Source organism: Silurus aristotelis (assembly GCF_946808225.1).
Source record: "Silurus aristotelis genome assembly, chromosome: 3".
Taxonomy (NCBI): domain Eukaryota; kingdom Metazoa; phylum Chordata; class Actinopteri; order Siluriformes; family Siluridae; genus Silurus; species Silurus aristotelis.
Genome location: NC_139576.1, coordinates 10,662,931 through 10,681,460, shown reverse-complemented (window position 1 = coordinate 10,681,460; position 18,530 = coordinate 10,662,931). Strand labels below are relative to the sequence as shown.

At 38.7% G+C, this 18,530-nt stretch overlaps 1 protein-coding gene across 1 annotated transcript; it reads right to left on the bottom strand.

Moving 5' to 3' along the window:
- Window positions 1-3,721: 3,721 nt before the first annotated feature.
- acp6 (acid phosphatase 6, lysophosphatidic) lies at window positions 3,722-17,599 on the bottom strand. Its single transcript, XM_083537101.1, has 11 exons — window positions 17,443-17,599; window positions 11,320-11,545; window positions 11,094-11,222; window positions 10,307-10,437; window positions 10,124-10,203; window positions 9,955-10,042; window positions 8,810-8,942; window positions 8,354-8,454; window positions 6,736-6,828; window positions 4,685-4,850; window positions 3,722-4,596 (listed from the first exon to the last, which is right to left on the bottom strand). The coding sequence occupies exons 2-11, from the start codon at window positions 11,533-11,535 to the stop codon at window positions 4,462-4,464; spliced, it is 1,272 nt and encodes a 423-aa protein (XP_083393227.1). The 5' UTR covers window positions 11,536-11,545; window positions 17,443-17,599; the 3' UTR covers window positions 3,722-4,461.
- Between the last annotated feature and the right edge of the window lie 931 nt (window positions 17,600-18,530).

Sequence of the window (18,530 nt, the reverse complement as noted above, 5' to 3'; positions counted from 1 at the left end):
AAGGTATGCTTATGGATACAAGGTATGCTTATGTACAGTAACCAGTAATCACATCACACCAAGTCACACCAAGTACCTTTCTAGCTGTCTCTCTTATCACTTCTGCACTAGTTGCCCAATTATCCAGCACCTCTTCAACACCACCGAGCCCCTGTCTGACCTCTTCCCTGTATCTCACACTATAGTCTTTCTCTTTCAGTTTCCACCATCTTATTCTTCGTTCAGTCCCCACTCTCCTCCTCTTCTTCTTCACCTCCAAAACCATTCTACAGACCACCATCCAATGCTGTCTAGCTACACTGTCCCCTGCCAACACCTTACACTCTCCAATCTTCCTCAGGTTGCATCTCCTATATAGAACATAGTCCACCTGTGTGCACCTTCCTCCACTCTTATACTTATAATGTATGATTCTCCTTCTTCTTAAAATAAGTGTTCACCACTGCCATTTCCATCCTTTTAGCAAAATCTACCACCATCTGCCCTCCCACATTCCTCTCCTTAAGGCCATACCTACCCAACACCTCCTCATCACCTCTGTTCCCTTTACCCACATGTCCATTAAAGTCTGCCCTAATCACCAATCTTTCATTCCTAGCTACACCTTCTACCACTTCACCTAACTCACTCCAGAATCTTTTCTTCTCCTCCATCTCACAACCTACTTGTAAAGCATAAGCACTGATGACATTTATCATCACCTCTTCAACTTCCAGCTACATGTTCATTACTCTATCAAAAACTCTCTTCACCTCCAGTACACTCCTACTGTACTCTACCTTCAGAATCACTCCTACACCATTTTATGCTGGATGTCCTTCATACCGCAACCCTAACTATTTTTTTGGGCCTGGGACTAGCACTAAGAGTGCACTGGCTTGTGCAACCCTAATGGCTGGGGTTGGTTCCCTGACCGGGGAGGGTTGTGTTAGGAAGGGCATCCAGCGTAAAAACGTGCTAAATCAAACATGCGGCTCATGAATACGTATGATCTGCTGTGGCGACCCCTAACGGGAGAAGCCGAAAGAAAGTTAATATATTAAATATAATATAAAATAATATTATTAAATAAATAATAATTACATATAAATGTTAATGTTCTTAAATGTAAAGTATCTGTCCATGTTAATAAAACTAAGAATCTATTTTAAGACTGTAATATCATTTATGGGAGATAAATTTCCCATGACAATTAGAAACAAAGACAATTAGAAACAAAGCATCTGAATACTAAGCAATTACACCACAACCACACTTTACTCTATTGCCTATTATTTATTTTTTTTTAAATCACATTTTTTGCACATTATTTGTGAGCACCTGGCATAATAAATGGACAATCTATAGCTTTGCAATTCTTTTGACAAGAGCACAAAATGCTAAATTTCGGATCAGGCCTTTTTCTAGCATTTTTAGTCTGAGTGACTTTTACAAAAAAATTTGAACACAGAGAAATAAAACAACACTCCTGCAGGATCATGTTCTTAATATCATTGTTGTCACAACACTCTTGCATAATCAACCCAGTTTATGTAAAAAAAAAAATAAAATAAATAAAATAAAAAACTTTAATGTCCTTAGCACACCAATCTATCAATAGAATGTTATTAATGAGTCAAACACTGATATCTATTAAAATGATCATTAGCTTAAAACCTTCTTTTCAACTACTCAAAAAATGTTTGCAAATAAGGTCACAGGTCTATCATTTATTCCTCTCAAAATGTTATACATGCTGTTTAACTGATGCTGAACTAAAAATGTGTGCTAAGGAAATACCACCAAGCGGCAATCAAAACAAGTGCAAAACAGTGTTTGCGCTCTACAATGATTGGTGACGCAAGGAAAAAGAGGCTGCTTGCATTTACATAAATATTAGAATAGCTTGAATGGCAAGTTTATCATGTTCATTCATTCATTAAAATAAAAGATAATTCGAAGAAGAAGAATACTCCAGTACATGTGAATGCTGATAGGAAAGGGTGATCTTGGATTATATTAACCAAATTACCAAACTGATTTTTTTGTGGACCTTTCTCAACAAAGACCAAGATTTCTGGTATTTTGAGTTTAACCATATAACATACATAACCTCCAGGAAAGTACTGTGCATAATCATCATTAAATGAAGCAATTATGTACAGGAAAGTCATTGGTGATGACTCTTTTGAATCAGATACATTCTGCTGCTGCTGCAGAGTGCTTTGTATGATCACGTGGTTCTGCATTGTGTTGACTTAGGCATGCCCATAGGCCTTAACAACAGCCTTCTCTTTTTGCATAACAATTGGGTCAATACTCTCTGTTGAGGAGTGCATTCTGAACACCCCCTGCCCCCCCACTCACACACTGGATGCAGTTGTCTTTATTGTCAAGGTCAAACTATTTATTAACAACCAGCTAAATTAATCAATTCAATGCAGGCCACTTTTTTGTGCTAGGCTTGCTCCCACCCTTTACCTCTGCGACCAGTCCAATACTAAAGGTGCTTTTCACTGGTCACGTGTACATTGCAGCACAGTGAAATTCTTTCTTTGTATATCTTATCAAAAGTTGGAAAGCTGGGATCAAAGCACAGGGTCAGCCATTTTATAGCAGCCCTGAAGCACAGAGGGTTAAGGGCCTTGTTCAAGGGCCCAAGATTGGCTTGGCAGAACTGGGGCTTCAACCCCCAACCTTATAATTAGTAACCCAAAGCTTTAACCACTAAACCACCACTGCCCCATGCACTATATAATATGCACAACAACAAGATTACAGAAAGTAAGAAAAACATTATTCAGAACCATGGACAAGAGCTGCAGCTGTTTTTGCTGCTTTTGCTCTTTTGTGAGATCTGGATTGGCAATACAACCAGCACTAATATTCCGATACTGAAACATTGAAATGTGTAAGAAAAAAAGCATGCAAAACAAAAACGTGTACAAGAATTATACTGTAGGTGAAGTAGCTAATGAAGTAATATGGTTCTTCTCAAGACATTTACCACAAAGTTAGAAGCAGACAATTGTCTAAAATGTATCAATATGCTATATTGCTCTTCATTGGAACCTTTTCCAACATGACACTGCTCCTTTTCAAAAAGCGAGCTCCATGGTTTGCCAAACCTGGTGTAAAAGAACACGAGTGTCCTCCTCAGGGTCCTGGTCTCAACACCTTTGGAATGCGGATGTTGCACTAACGCTCTTTTAGAGAATGGAATGGAAGAAAATTTCATTTAACCTTTATTCCAAAACATAGCTTACATCATCAATGAAGGAGTGAAACTCTGGAATGTGATGGTTAGGCGTTCACATCCTTTGGCCATGTAGTGTAATTGAGTCTGTCTGAATTTGTGTCCTGCACCTGTTCACCTGCTCATTCATACAATAAACCAAACAGCTGATCATGTAGCAGCAGCACACCCCATTGAATCACTCACATACAGGTCACAAGCTTCGAGTTTCAACATAAAGTCAACAGAAAGGGGGAAGCAAGTTTGAGTATTATTTTTTTTTTTAAACTGCTGCTCGCTGTAACAGCAAAAACATAACATAATGGTGTGAAGAAGAAAAAAAATCGTCCAATGAGGTTTCAGTTTTGTGGCCAGAAATGCTTTGTTGATTACAGAGGTCGGAAAAGAAACGCCTGAGCTCATGAATATTACAGCTGAAACTGAGTGTGCTTCATGTCTGTTATTCCTTTTTTTTGTGCATGGTTTGAGTATAATATGTAGAAAACCTTTTCTCTGTAAATAATTTAGCCTTTATTTAACACAACCATTTATTTGTTTGTAATTTTAATATTCTAAAAGAACACATTCTTATGACAGATGCAAAGATGAAATTAAGCCACAAAAAAACAAACTGATAAACACTTAAGGCTGAAATTATCTATAAAATATGTCACATCACAGATATTCTAACAGTGCAGTAAAACTCCCCAGAGAAAAAGGAATAAACACATACACACTCATGGAGGCTGCAAATCCCCTGAGGGACAGACTGCTGATTATAACAAATAAATAAGTTTCACTATTCGGGGTCTTGTGTCCCTTTGTCATGAGATGAGTCCCTTGTAGTAGTAATCTTTACTAAAGCCTTATTCTGAAATCTGGTTTCAGATTTCTTACATAACATCTTTCCATAAATTATTGTTTGTGTTTTGGTGACTGATGTTGTGGTAAGAACCCAATCTATTTAGACATAATTTCAAATAAGTACAGAATGCAGTTTTTATTTGTTTGACCAAACAATTTGTAAGTGCTGAGCTTCCTAATAGAGAGTGCCCTAAACTACAATTTAAATAGTGATACTATTAGAAATTATAAAACAAGTGAAAGTTCTTCAGACTAAAGTTCTTGCATCAATGTGTGTAAATGTAAACGAAGCAGAAGCGACATGTGTTGAGCCTCATCACTATGTGTGTGTGTGTGTGTGTGTGTGTGTGTGTGTGTGTTTAAATGCATGAGGTAGTGTTAACTCAGTGGTTGGGTACATCTTCTCTGCGGTTGCAGAGGGTGTGGTAGCTTTTCTCAGGCAAAGCATACACAGACATGGCTTGCTTAAACTCTCCGAGTGGACAGTAGACATCACTACAGCTGGGGATTTTCTGATCCTACAAGGCACATAAGAACAAATTTAGAATTAGAAGCAATGCGTTATACACAGTATAAGGGCCTTTCAAGGCATATTACAATTCGTACCTGGCCGATGTACGATATTTTGACATAGTGCTGCTTGTTGTGTCGATGTTGGTACAGCTCAAGTGTGATATCAGCAGCATATGGAGGCCATCTCATATCGAACACGCCCAGCGCCATCAAGCACGGCATCAGCGTTGTGTCGTGCACCGAGTACAGAAACAGCTTCCTTTTACCACAAACACAAATACACATGCTTATAAAAACTGTATAGGTCTCAATGAAACATGCTCTATATCAGGGGTCACCAACCTTTTGAAACTAAGAGCTACATCTTGGGTACCGATTAATGTGAAGGGCTACCAGTTTGATACACACAAGTCGAAATAACACAAGTTCTGAAATAACAAATTTGCTCAATTTACCTTTAATTATATATTATTATTAATAATTAATGATATTCATCTATATCGAGTCATCTATATTTTAATTTTGTCATTTTCAAATTCACACCAATGCAAGTGTGATTTAAAAAAGAACAGCAACAACAAATATAAATGCAGCCTACTGGTAAGTGGAGCTATGGTGAGCTTTATCGTCCTTGCGGGTGACCTGGTGCCGCTGGGCACCATGTTGGTGACCCCTAATCTCTATATGGACAACCGATTATAAGATTCATTTCACATGAAGTCTCCATTTTCTGTTATAATACCCTCCACTCTTCTGGGAAAAAAATATTTCTCATTCAGCCACAAGGGTGTTAGAAAAGTTAGGTACTGGTGTGGGATGAGGAGGCCTGGGGTGTAGTCTGTGTTCCAATTGTTCAATAGGGTTGCGTTCAGAGCTCTATAGCAGGCCACTCAAGCTCTTCCACTCAAACACGTACACCTTCAACTTCATGGAGCTGGCTTTGTGCACAGGGGCATTGTCATGCTGGAACAGGTTTGGGTCTCCTAGTTCAAGTGAAGGGAAATTGTAATGCTACTGCATACCAAAAACAACCTATACACCAGTGTGCCTTCAGCTTTATGATAGCAGTTTGTTGAAGAAGCACATATGGCTGGAAAAATGGCAGATGTCCCAATACTTGTCCATTCAGTGTATCAAAGAATGTTTATGAGTGAGTAGATAAAAATAATAATAAAGGAAGTATTTACTGCAGTATTTCAAAGTTCTTTAAGATTTTGATTCGTTACACATTGGTACAGTCTCTACTATGACATTCGGTGACCAGTGAGCATTTTAAGAATCTTTAAGAACATCTTTTAATGTCTCTATTTTCAGTGTTAGCCTTTATTTATTCCGCTAAGGTTATTAAAGCTGTCACTGATGTTTGCAGTGTAAAACTGACTGAATGGGTACAATAAATAAATATACAGTAGTGGTGTAATAGTATACTGTGATAGAAGAGTATCTGCAAGAGTGAAAGTGAAGGTTTATAGGAACCATCTAGAGACGTACCAGCGCCAATTAGATCCCACCTCATGTAGAATTTGGACACTGGACCTCCCTGAGTGTTTAAAGGCTCTGGCATGGAGAAGCTGGTGTTGGATCTGTGATGATCGCAAATGTTGAGCTGTTTTATGAGTTGCTTAGTAGCTCCTAGTTTTATAACCATAAAGACTATATAAGACTGCAGAAAGGACATTACTCATAATCATACACTCCAGTACTCATGTTAGTTCTCTCTCTTCAGTGTTCTGTATTGTTGAAAGATTTATGATCACACTCTTGATGTCACCCAAATGAGGATGGGTTTCCCTTTTGAGTCTGGTTCCTCTCAAGGTTTCTTCCTCATATCGTCTAAGGGAGTTTTTCCTTGCCACAGTCGCCACGGCTGCTCATCAGGGATAAACACACATTATTCACCTTAACTGTTAAATTCTGTAAAGCTGCTTTGAGACAACGTCTGTTGTGAAAAGCGCTATAGAAATAAACTTGACTTGACTTAAAGTCTCCCCAAACGGAAATTCCTGAGTAAAATACAGAAACACGAAAAAACTACTTAAGTAAATTGTTGTTCTGGATGTGATTTCTTTTCCAATATGTGACTCCTGTTTTAAATATAAACCCTGTGTAGGCTTTCAAGTATTCAGGAGAATCAAAATGCTCACCTGTCTGGATCTGAGGCATGACCCTGAATCTTGGTCTCCATGTTAGTGAGAAGAGTGTGAAGTATAGGACCCACACACAGCTGTATATTCTCCCTGAACACAAACAAAATGACACAATTAAGATACATGATGTTTTCATTTCTTAGTATGCAGCTTCCTGCTAACTCCCATTGTTTAGCAGGAGTCTAAAATGTCAGGAACAAGAAAGTATACCAAATACAATATAGGGTAATGCAAATGCAAAAGCAATACAGTATTTCCACATTCTCATTGAACTTTTATTGCCATTTTAAACCTGCAAATGTCAAAAGAAATTCTATAGTACATGTATGAGGTTTAATTTCCACTGTTTTATGACCTTTGTGGATAATAAGGAAGTATTTCACTTTGTAATTGTATTTAAGAACATTTTTCAAGTATGTACAGTCCCTGTCAAAAGTTTGTAAACACCTAGTCTTTTATGGTTTATGAGAGACACATGCATGTTCCTTTTGTTTATATGAAACAAACTAGGTCATTTAACGGTATGAAGATTTACTTGGACCAAACGAATATATAAATGTACAAATGCAACACTTTATTTTCATTGAAAAAATCCTCCCTCAGCATAAACACAAGCTTTACACAATCTTGGAATTCAGAGTTTGTTTCTCACAACATTCAGCTGAAATTCTTTGCCATGCCTCTTGTAAAACTTGTTGAAGGTGTGCGTTGCTAGCTGAAGAATTCTTTTTAATCTTCTAATCCAGTTAACTGAGTAGTTCGATAGGATATATAGGACTAAGATGTTTCTAATTTGCTGCAGTCCTGATAAAATGATGTTGAAGTATGAAATGGTAGCCATGTTGGTTCAGTATTCCTTTCACCCGGGAATAAATCTCCTTCCCTGCTCTAAAACCAATCCATTAAGCTTCCACCTCTATGTTTGACTGTAGGTGTGAGGCAGTCATTTCTCCTTTTCCCTGTCTTTTCTCCTGTTAGAGCCAGGAATGTCAAATTTGGACTCCATCGGTCCAATGCTTGTGTGTTTTTGCCTTTTACCTTGTTTGCTGCATACAAATGAAAGAAACATGCATGTTTAAAAAAAGATTATGTGCTTTCAAACTTTTCACAGGCACAGTAGTTTATCAAAGTATTAGTTTAGTTTGTGGAAAATTTAACTTCACTCCATTTTGATGTGTAAGCTTACATTTTACTCCACAGTTCTACCGAGAGTTTGTGTTGAGTATAGATATCACTGTGTGTCTCTAACAATAGAAACTCTCTCCTTCAAAGGAGATGATGTGCAGACGATTTGAATGCTGAATTGCATCATTTAATAAAATATTGTTCTTATAGATCGGCACATTTCCCTTTAAAACTTATGTACACTGAAAACCCTTTTAAACAAACTACTTTCACTCAAATGTGAAATGTAAAACTTTTTCATTTTTCAGAAGATTTCTACTTTAAGTAGTGCACTTCTTCCACCAATGCTTTCAGACACACGACTCTGTATCTACTTAGTGTCTAAATGCAGAGCGTGTGTGTGTGTGTGTGTGTGTGTGTGTGTGTGTGTGGTGATGGGGGGGGGGGGGGGGGGTGTCATTGCTGAAAGATGCCCCCTAGAGTAGCTCACCTGTTACTGGGCTCATAAATGTGCCAGATCATATCCACAGCTCTCTTCTCTACTTTAGTTCTCCAGCTATCGAGTGCTGCAGGACATGGCAGGCTGTGAGCCTAAAAGGAGAAACAAAATAAACGTTTCTGGCTTGATGCTTGAGAGAATTTCTCAGTCTAGACATGCCAGAAAAGCTGTGATATGGGCAAAACACATGTTATCAGTCAAGTATTAGATTTAGTACATGTCCACATACAGTGATGCATTCCACTGCATGTTGTACTGTATGTGGTTGTGCATGTAAAAAAAAAAAAAATAATAATTAATAGAATTTTTGTTGTGTTCCCATACTGGCACTAGATACAAATAAAAAGAACTGCTACTGCTACACTGATTTTACATGTACAAGTTTTATTATAATTAAGCCTCTGTGGCCTGTAAAAAGTATAAGTGTGCAAAACAGTGTGCTCCAACCTCTCTGGCCACCATGTCATCTCTTATTTGGATGAAATCGAGACGCTGATGAGGCCCGACACCCAACACGCTCTGAAGGCTCTGAAGATCAGAAGCAATGTCAGGCAACATGGACGATTCGGCCCAACGAGATCTGCAGGCCAGAAAACACCACAAGCAATTTGAATGCTGCGAAATGCAACTAAGTTCAGACAGTAAAACTGTTAACCTGATCCAAGACAAATAATTACATCATTCTGATTCTAACTGCAGATTAATTTAATACAGATGAGTCATTTAGAGTCTGGTGAGTCACAGGACTATGTGATCTATGCATTTAATGGAATCATTATGCTTGTAGATGTCAATGTGTTTGTTGCAGCATGTGTTGGCATTAAAGATGGTCTTTTGTAGTGTCTGGTTTCATATGTACTTCATGCGTTACGAAACGTTTCAATAGATTTTTCATTATTCGGATATTATTAGTTGATATCTTTAGCAATACATAAATATTATAAAGACATGATCATATAATCATGAAAATCTAATATAAAACTAAAATGGCTGCAGGACATATTTAAATATTATGTGAAACTTTATATCAGCTTTCAACATAATCAAATTCAAACAATAATTACAAAACATTAAAAATGCTTTTTCCTTCAAATGGACTCACAGTGACGTCAGTCTGATTGCGTTTAGCAACTTTGCCTAAAACCGCTTCAGTATTAAAGCAAATTAAGGCATTGGACTCTGAAAGTCGTGAGTTCAAATCTCAGCACCATGCTGCCACTCCTGGGCCCCTGAGCAAGGCCCTTAACCCCATAGCTGCTCAATGGTATAAATAAGATAAATGTAAGTCGCTCTGGATAAGGGCATCTGCCAAATACCATAATTGTAAATGAAATTAATATGACCTATATAGGATAATATTACAGTTAATCAACTGAATATCAACTTTAGAAATTTTTCACAGTCAAGTCAAGTCAAGTTTATTTGTATAGCGCTTTTCACAACAGACATTGTCTCAAAGCAGCTTTACAGAAATCAACAGTTAAGGTGAATGGTGTGCATTTATCCCTGATGAGCAAGCCGTGGCGACAGTGGCAAGGAAAAACTCCCACAGATCTTTAGTAATGCAATTAAATGTAATGCAAGTATCTCACCCACTGATCAGCTTGAGAAGTTTGCATCCATGGTAGTTTGGGTATAAGATCTCCTTCTCTGCTACTTCTGTTAAAATGGGCACAGTGTCTGGAAAGAGAAACAATATCGGGGTATAATAGACTCTCTGATTTATCCCCAACTCATCCACACAACACACTTACACTTTACCTGTCTGTTGCTGCTGAAACAACCCTGCAACCAGACACTTGGCTGATTCGATGGTGCGGACAATGTTGGTTGAACGAATGCTGCGGATGAACAGACTTACGCTCAAAAATCAGATCAGCTGCAAACGTGTTGATCAAACAAACCGATTTCATACAAGTAGAATGGAATTAAAGATGAACTTACTAAACTTCTTTATTGTTGAAACTTGAACTAAGGAAGGCCATGTCCTGAATGTACCTGCTCCTCAGCCTTAGTCCTAGATCATACAGCTGTTGCATGCCCACTGTGGTGAGCTGACCTGGATAGGTACCTCCCTTCAGAACAGGGAATCTGAAGTCAATGCCATTAACTAAAAAAATGGCATGTCGACAGTAATTGGGCAGTTATATATTCAGTTTTATTTCTAATTTTACAATGTAGCTTGACTTTTTCAGTGAAAAAGCCCTTTTCATTCTTTATGGGATAAGTAATATAAGGGGAGGTGGCAGCTCAGTGGTTAAGGCATTGGACCTTGACTCGGAAGGTCATGATCAATGCTGGGTCCTCAAGCAAGGCCTTTAACCCTCCAACTGCTCATTTGTAAGTTGCTCTGGATAAAGGCATCTGCCAAATGCATTGAATGCAAATGTAAAAAAGTAATGAGACAGCTATTAATTCATTATTTTGCTTCAGATTTCAAACCCTAGCATTTTTAAACCTTTAATTTCACTCTGTTATTCTCAAATGCTCTTTATTATAATTACCTTAACAAAAAAAAATCTCTCAATAAAAGCATAATGCAGAACTGCTATGTAGAGTAAAAAAAAAAAAAAAAAAAGGGGGGGGGGGGTGTTTATTATTAATTCAATCTGCCAAAAATCAAACATTTTGACTCGAAACAAAACCTTCTATAAATATTATCTGCTTCTTGACTGTGGCGTACACTATATTGCCAAAGGTTTGCGGACACCTGATCATAAGTCATACTGACCACCAGTGTTCTAGCTCTATAGCTATCCTCCACAGGAGCAGATGGTCTTGGGCCTCCATGCAAGTCTGTAACAACATAGTCGATCTTGGTGTGATCTGGAATCTCCAGAAGTTCAGGAACCCAGTGTGCCTGAAAAGACCAGCATACCGACAAAGTCGAACCAAGACCAACATAAAAGGTGTTAACTGAAGCAAGAAGCTTTAAAAAAAAAAAAAAAAACTCTCACCTCTAAAACATCTGGTATAGACTTCAACGGTGTTCTCGCACCATGTCTAAACAACACCTGGACAAGTTTTAGCTCATATTGAGATGAAGATTGGTCGGAACAAGGGGTATTGGTCAAATCCAAGTTTGCCTGTACAGGATCTGTGTTTTTCTGCTGCGACCAGAACAATGCTGAGCTGAGAACTGCTGTCGTCATAGCACCCACACGGGCCAACATGATGTCGTACCTGATGAGAGGGAGAAAGGGGGTAGATAGAGAGAGAGAGAGAGAGAGAGAGAGAGAGAGAGAGAGAGAGAGAGAGAGAGAGAGAGAGAGAGAGAGAGAGAGAGAGGGAGAGAGAGAGAGAGAGAGAGAGAGAGAGAAAGAGAGAGAAAGAAAAAGAATATCTGACACTGTCTTTTCATTTTCATTTTCACTTTTTCTAACACATTTCGAAAATGAAATACGGTTTTCAACTATTAATATGCAAATGTTAACAGTGGTGTAAAGTGTAAAAAAAAAAAATGCAAATACTCTTGTTTATGTAATGGAGTGGTTTTTCTCAGGATTAAGTAGTTTAAAAGCAGTGTACCTTTACTTTTACTTGAGTAAATTTTTAGTGCTGCATCTGTACTTTTAATTTCCCTCAACCTGCCTTGCTACTTTATCCACTTGTTTCCTGGTGGTGCTGCTGTAAAAACATTTATGGTTGACAATATCAGTCAATATGACCGACACCGAAGCAAATTGTTCAATGCGCCTTGGCCGCACATGACCCTGTCGCTGGTTCAGCACTCTTTCATCTTTGGAGCCCTTTTTGATAGATACTGACCACTGCAGACCAGGAACATCCCACAAGAGCTGCAGTTTTGGAGATGCTCTGATCCAGTTGTCTAGACATTACAATTTGGCTTTTGTCAAACTCACTAATTTTTCCTGCTTCCAAAATGTCAACTTTGAGTACAAAATGTTCACTTGATGTCAAATATTATCCCACTCACTAACAGGTGCCATGATGAAGAGATAACCAGTGTTATTAACTTCACCAGTCATAATGTTATAATGCCATATGCCTGATTATTGTATACAAGAAGAACAGAAATATAAGAAAGTGACTTGCATGACCCTTTATTTTCCTTTTCTGGGTTCCTAAATAGAACCTAGCTATCAGAGCTTTGATCACACCTGACATTTACAGCACTCGACTCCTTATCCAGAGCTCCTTACAATTTTCTCATTAATACAACTGAGCAGTTGAGGATTAAGGGCCTTGCTCAAGGGCCCAGCAGTGGAAGCTTAGTGCTGATGGGTTTTAACGCACAACTTTCTGATCAGATGTCCAACATCTTAACCAGTGAGCTACCCGTATTCTTCTAAATGATGGAAAGAAATTTCATTCCATCTTTTTCCAGGATTGAAATGATAGCAGACAAGAAACAAATAGTGCGGGATCACCCAACTAATACATCTCACTTAGCATCAATGATTTTACTTATTATAGAAATTGATTAAAGCATTACTGAAAATGTTGTTGTGCTGTAGTTTATTGATGACAATGGAAAAAAAAATTGGTGATGCAATTGAAGAAACAGCTGACCGCAGTAAAGGGTCAAACCAAAACATGGACTATCTATAATATGGATAAATATTCCAATACATTGCTTGGAGATTCTGGTCCATGTTGATAATGTCACACGAATGCAAATTTTTTTTCAGGTATACTTTCATGCTATGATTTTCACGTTCTACCACATCCCAAAGATACATAGATTCAAATCCAGTGAAAAGCACTGAACTCATTGTCATGTTCATGAAAAGAATTTTAGACAATTTTAGGTTTATTTTAGTCGTCTACATTAAAACTAATGAACTTTACACAGGCTTTAATAAAATACAGTGTCTGTTACACGGCTTGTATCTAAACAGTAGCCTACCAAGAAAGTCATTGTTCACTTTCTTCCTGCTTCCTTTCACAACTATTTCTCTCGAGAGTTTTTCTTTTGGCATCGTCGTGAGTTTGAAAACCATCGGTGAATCTTTTCTCCTGATGACGTGCAGCTCAGAACACAGGTGAAGTGTGTTTTTTTCATGCCCGGTTGTTTTCAGCGTGACGAATGATTCTCCTTTCCTGTTGACAGTCTGAGTGAGCGGCAGGTCAAACGTCAGAGGAACCTCATCCATATTTATGATGTGGTGCGGCCCGATTTAGTGGGAGCGCATCTGGTTTAATATAAAGAGTTTCATTGGTTCACCTGAACCCGTTTGGCAATTTCATTGGTCTAAAGTTTTGGTGCTCAGTTTTTTGGCTTGAAGTTTGTGAAACCGGGAAAAACCCAGGAAATATCCATAAATTAGCCGCTTCGTTGTTTAAGCTGTGGGGTTCAAAGCGTGGGAAAAAAGTAGCGACTTACAGTCCGGAAAATACGGTATATAATGAAAATACAGATCTCAGTCTTACGATGACGATAGCGCTACGCCAACATGTAAAAATATTTAACATTTTGTGCAATAGGCAGCGGCGTATGATGTACGATACGTTGGATGCGCAGCTGGGATGAGCGTATCTCTCACCCTGTGAGATGCCCCGCTCTCGCTAACATGATAAAAGCATGTCTTCCAAGCGCCCAAGTATGACTCCTGCTGGTAGTGAAAAAAGAAGCGGAAAGCAATCAGTTTAGAGCAGAAAATTAAAATCATAAATCAGCATGAAGCAGGAAGACTGTCACAGTCATAGCACCATCTTCGACTTGTGATATTTTTTACTTATGATGCAGTCGTTGTAACATATCTCCATCGTAAGTAGAGGAATAGCTGTATCGATATAAGTAACTACAGTGATTCAGTCTGCATCATTATTATCAACATCTTGACTACCAAAAACTATGGAACCTTTCTCCTCTCCAAGCTCATGCTTCCTCCTTGAAAACACAACAAACCCATGTTTTCCACCATGCTCTTACACCAACCTGATGACTCAATAGTTTGATCCTGTCACAGATTCTTTACATTTTATTTCGCTGTATTTTATCTCATACAAAAGCATGCATTCCCTGAGTATTCTTTTCCCCTTTAGCGTTCTTTTTCTTAATTTCATTTTACATGATGTACATGGTTATCCGTCCTTGAAGTAACTGCACAATGTCCTGGGAATCATGATTGCTGCTTCTAAATAAAACGCTATCAGTGTTATAATTAACGGTTAACGTGGCTGCATCACAGCTCCAAGGTCCTGGGTTCGATCTCAGGGCGATGACTGTCTCTGAGTGGAAACCAATGTAGATATATGTACAACACATAATGTGTGCGTTCATGGTGTCCTAGATCCAGAACATTCCATGATCAGGATGAAGCATTATTACAAAGTGAGTGAAAGAATGCGCTCATTATTAAGTAAATCCGTGTATTTAAAAGAGACAGCACTTTTGACTCTTTTTTTTAATGAAACTTAAGAACATTCTTTGGCTATTCAAAGCTTAAACTGCTTAATAAAATCTTACTTAACTAACCAAAACAATTATGCATTTTGGGACCATCATTGTAGAGCACACTTCAAAAATGATTAAACTATAATGAATTTACATTCACTGACACCCAGATAAGGATGGGTTCCTTTTAAGTCTGGTTCTTCTCTAGGATTTTTCCTCATTCCATCTTTATAAGTTTTTTCCTGACAAAGTCACCACTGGCTCGCTCATTAGGGATAAACTTATAGGCACTAACATGTAAATAAAAAAATTGTAACCTCTATCTCTATAAATCTGCTTTGGGACAATGTCCATTGTTAAAGGCACTATACAAATCAAACTGAACTGAACAAGTCTAAACAATAAAATCTAAGCTGTGCTTGTTTGAAGATCTTGTTCAGAAATGATTAAACATTTTCCCATGAAAGGCCCAAAATCAAACTATACTGAGGTCTATTGGCCGAAAAATTTATTTTATTTTATCACTTTTATTTACCGTATTTTCCGGACTATAAGCCGCTACTTTTTTCCCACATTTTGAACCCCACGGCTTAAATAACGAAGCGGCTTATTTATAAATTTTTCCTGGGTTTTTCCCGGTTTCACAAACTTCAAGCCAAAAAACTGAACCCCATAACATTAGACCAATGAAATTTCAGAATGGAAACGAAAAAACGCACCTCACCTGTGTTCTGAGCTGCACGGCTTCCGGAGAAAAAACTTCCTTTGGGTGATTTTAAACGCACGACGATGCCAAAAGATAAATTTCCGAGAGAAATTGTTGTAAAAGGAAGGAGGAAGACAGTGAACAATGACTTTCTTGGTAGGCTACTGTTTAGATACAAGCCGTTGTAAAGTGTTGAGTCTGGGTGAAGGGAGAGCTCGCTAATTCCAGTTGCAACACAAATCATATAAGCACAGACAGGTTTCCAAAACTCGTGCTTTTTTATTTTTCTTGGCAACAGCGTTTACGGGTTAGTCAAAGAAACTCATAAAATAACTCCTCGTCCTCGTCTTGAACACACGCAGTAATAGCAGAATTAACAGAATCTGCCATATGTTCAGCAAAATCAACAGCATAGTTTAGCAAAACACTTGACACTGCTAAAGATGATGTATGCGAGCGGTGCAGCTGTGGCTGCAATGAAAGGAGACTTGTTGAACCAATGAAGCTAGTCCTGCCACTGACTATACACCGACCAGTCATAACATTATGACGTTATAACATTATGACCAGTGAAGTGAGTAACACTGATTATCTCTTCATCATGGTACCTATTAGTGGGTGGATATATTAGGCAGCAAGTGAGCATTTTGTCCTCAAAGGTGATGTTAGACGCAGGAAAAATGGTCTAAGCATAAGGATTTAAGTGAGTTTGAAAAGGACCAAATTGTGATGTCTAGACGACTGGGTCAGAGCATCTCCAAAACTGCAGCTCTTGTGGGATGTTCCTAGTCTGCAGTGGTCAGTATCTATCAAAAGTGCTCCAAGGACGAAACAATGCTGAACTAGCGACAGGGTCATGTGCGACCAAGGCCCATTGATGTACGTGGGGAGCGAATGCTGGTCCGTGTTGTTCAATGAAGAATTTAATGCTGTTAATGCTCGATGGGTCAGAACTGTTTTGCCAGCAAAAGGGGAACCAACACAATATTAGGCAGGTGGTCATAAGGTTATGCCTGATTATGGCAAGTCAAATTGAAGTTCAGCATGGGCCAGCACTGGCCTCTAGGCCCTAGTTTGGTGGTCTAGATGGCACATATTGGCTCTGTATAAAGCAGCATGCATCCCTAAATTGTTTTTAACTAACTGCTAATAAGGTGGTTTAGAGACGGTGGCATTGAGTAAAAGACACGAGGTGGAGCTGGAGGTAGCGGAGCTGAAGATGTTGAGGTTTTCGTTGGGAGTGATGAGGACGGACAGGATTAGAAATGAGTTTATTAGAGGGGCAGCGCATGTGGGACGTTTTGGAGACAAGGTGAGGGAGACGAGATTGAGATGGTTTGCACATGTGCAGAGGAGGGACATGGGGTATATCGGTAGGAGAATGATGAGGATGGAGCTACCAGGAAAGAGGAGAAGAGGAAGACCAAGGAGGAGGTTTATGGATGTGGTGAGGAAAGACATGCAGGTGGTTGGGGTAAGAGGCAGATGTAGAGGACAGGGGGGTATGGAGATGGATGATCCGCTGTGGCAACCCCTGATGGGAGAAGCCGAAGGAAGAAGAAGAAGAAGATAATAAGGTACACTTGATGCACTCAGAGGTATTAGAGAAGCGTGCACAGAAAACACTGGTCAGCAGGATGTGCTAGAAATATGAACCGACTCAAAGAGTCGACTCGTTTATGAGCGACCCCTGGGAGACCTGGTACAGCACTCTGCGCTTTGCGACAGCGGATGTCAGTAAACGACACAAAATCCGGCAGGCTGTGAGCTAAGTGGTATTAGTGTGCTTTTAGCAAAGACATATTTGAGACGTTGGGAAATCGTTTTACATTGTCTGTAAAAAGGCCAAAGAGAGAAAATGAGTTACAACACCATGGCATCGTATTTCATCAGAAAGCTGAAGTTATTTCCCGGAGCGTTTTCACCTTCTTGCGTTATTTACGATAGCATACACGACCTGACCGTGTTTATACACATACATGTTTGTAAATAAAAGCTTGTTATTTTACTCACTAGTTCACTGGTCTCTTCGCTTAGCTAACTGGCGCTGCATTCATTCCTCTTGACAAACTTTCTGTAATTTGGTAAACGCAGGAGCCGGTTGAGACAGAAGTATTTTCTGGGTGTTGTAGTTTTTATGAGCCAAGGTTTGAACACATGCAGTGACTTAAGAGACTACAATTCCCAAAATACACATCGCATCAAAGCGGCTCTTTCACCATGTAGCTGTATTACCGTACATATCCCGGTATGGGAGCAAGACAAAACACTACATTACTTTTCGTTCCGATACCAAGGACCTTCAAGTCTAGTATAGTTAATCTCGATACCAATACTTCGATTACATAGTTTTTAGGGTTTTTTTTCTGTAAAAGTTATAATTATAGGTTTTAAATAAACTACAGTGTACTGGATTTTCTTTATTTTTTAACATATGTAATATTATACATGTAATATATTATACAATATTATATTCTTCTTCTTTCGCCTGTTCCCACTAGGGGTCGCCAAAGCGGATCATCCTTCTCCATACTTCTCTGTCCTCTACATCTGCCTCTTTCAACACAACTTCCTGCATGTCTTCCCTCACCACATTCATAAACCTCCTCTTTGGCCTTCCTCTTTTCCTCCTTACTGGCAGCTCCATCCACAGCATTCTCCTACCGATACCACATGTCCCTCCTCTGCACATGTCCAAACCATTTCAATCAGGCCAATCCACTGGTGTATCATTTCCTGGCTTTCACACACCACAGATGTAGGCTAGTTTATGAACCTAACAGTGAGGAAGGCAACAACAAATACAGCATGACTCTTACACAGCTCCGACACTGGAGACTCCTTCCAAAGGTGATAAATAAATAATTGTCATTATAGAGATAACTTATAGTTTACCATATTAACAATTACAAATATTTGATTTATAATAGATTAAAATTAGAATAAATGTAAGCTGAACTCATTTGCTTCCGAGGTTTAGATTATGTCATAAATATGTATTTGAATCAAATCTATACTGTATTATCTATGCTATTTCATCATCTTGATATTTGTCATTTTGGTTGACAATTTAGATCTCCACCATGATTGTCTTTTTTATA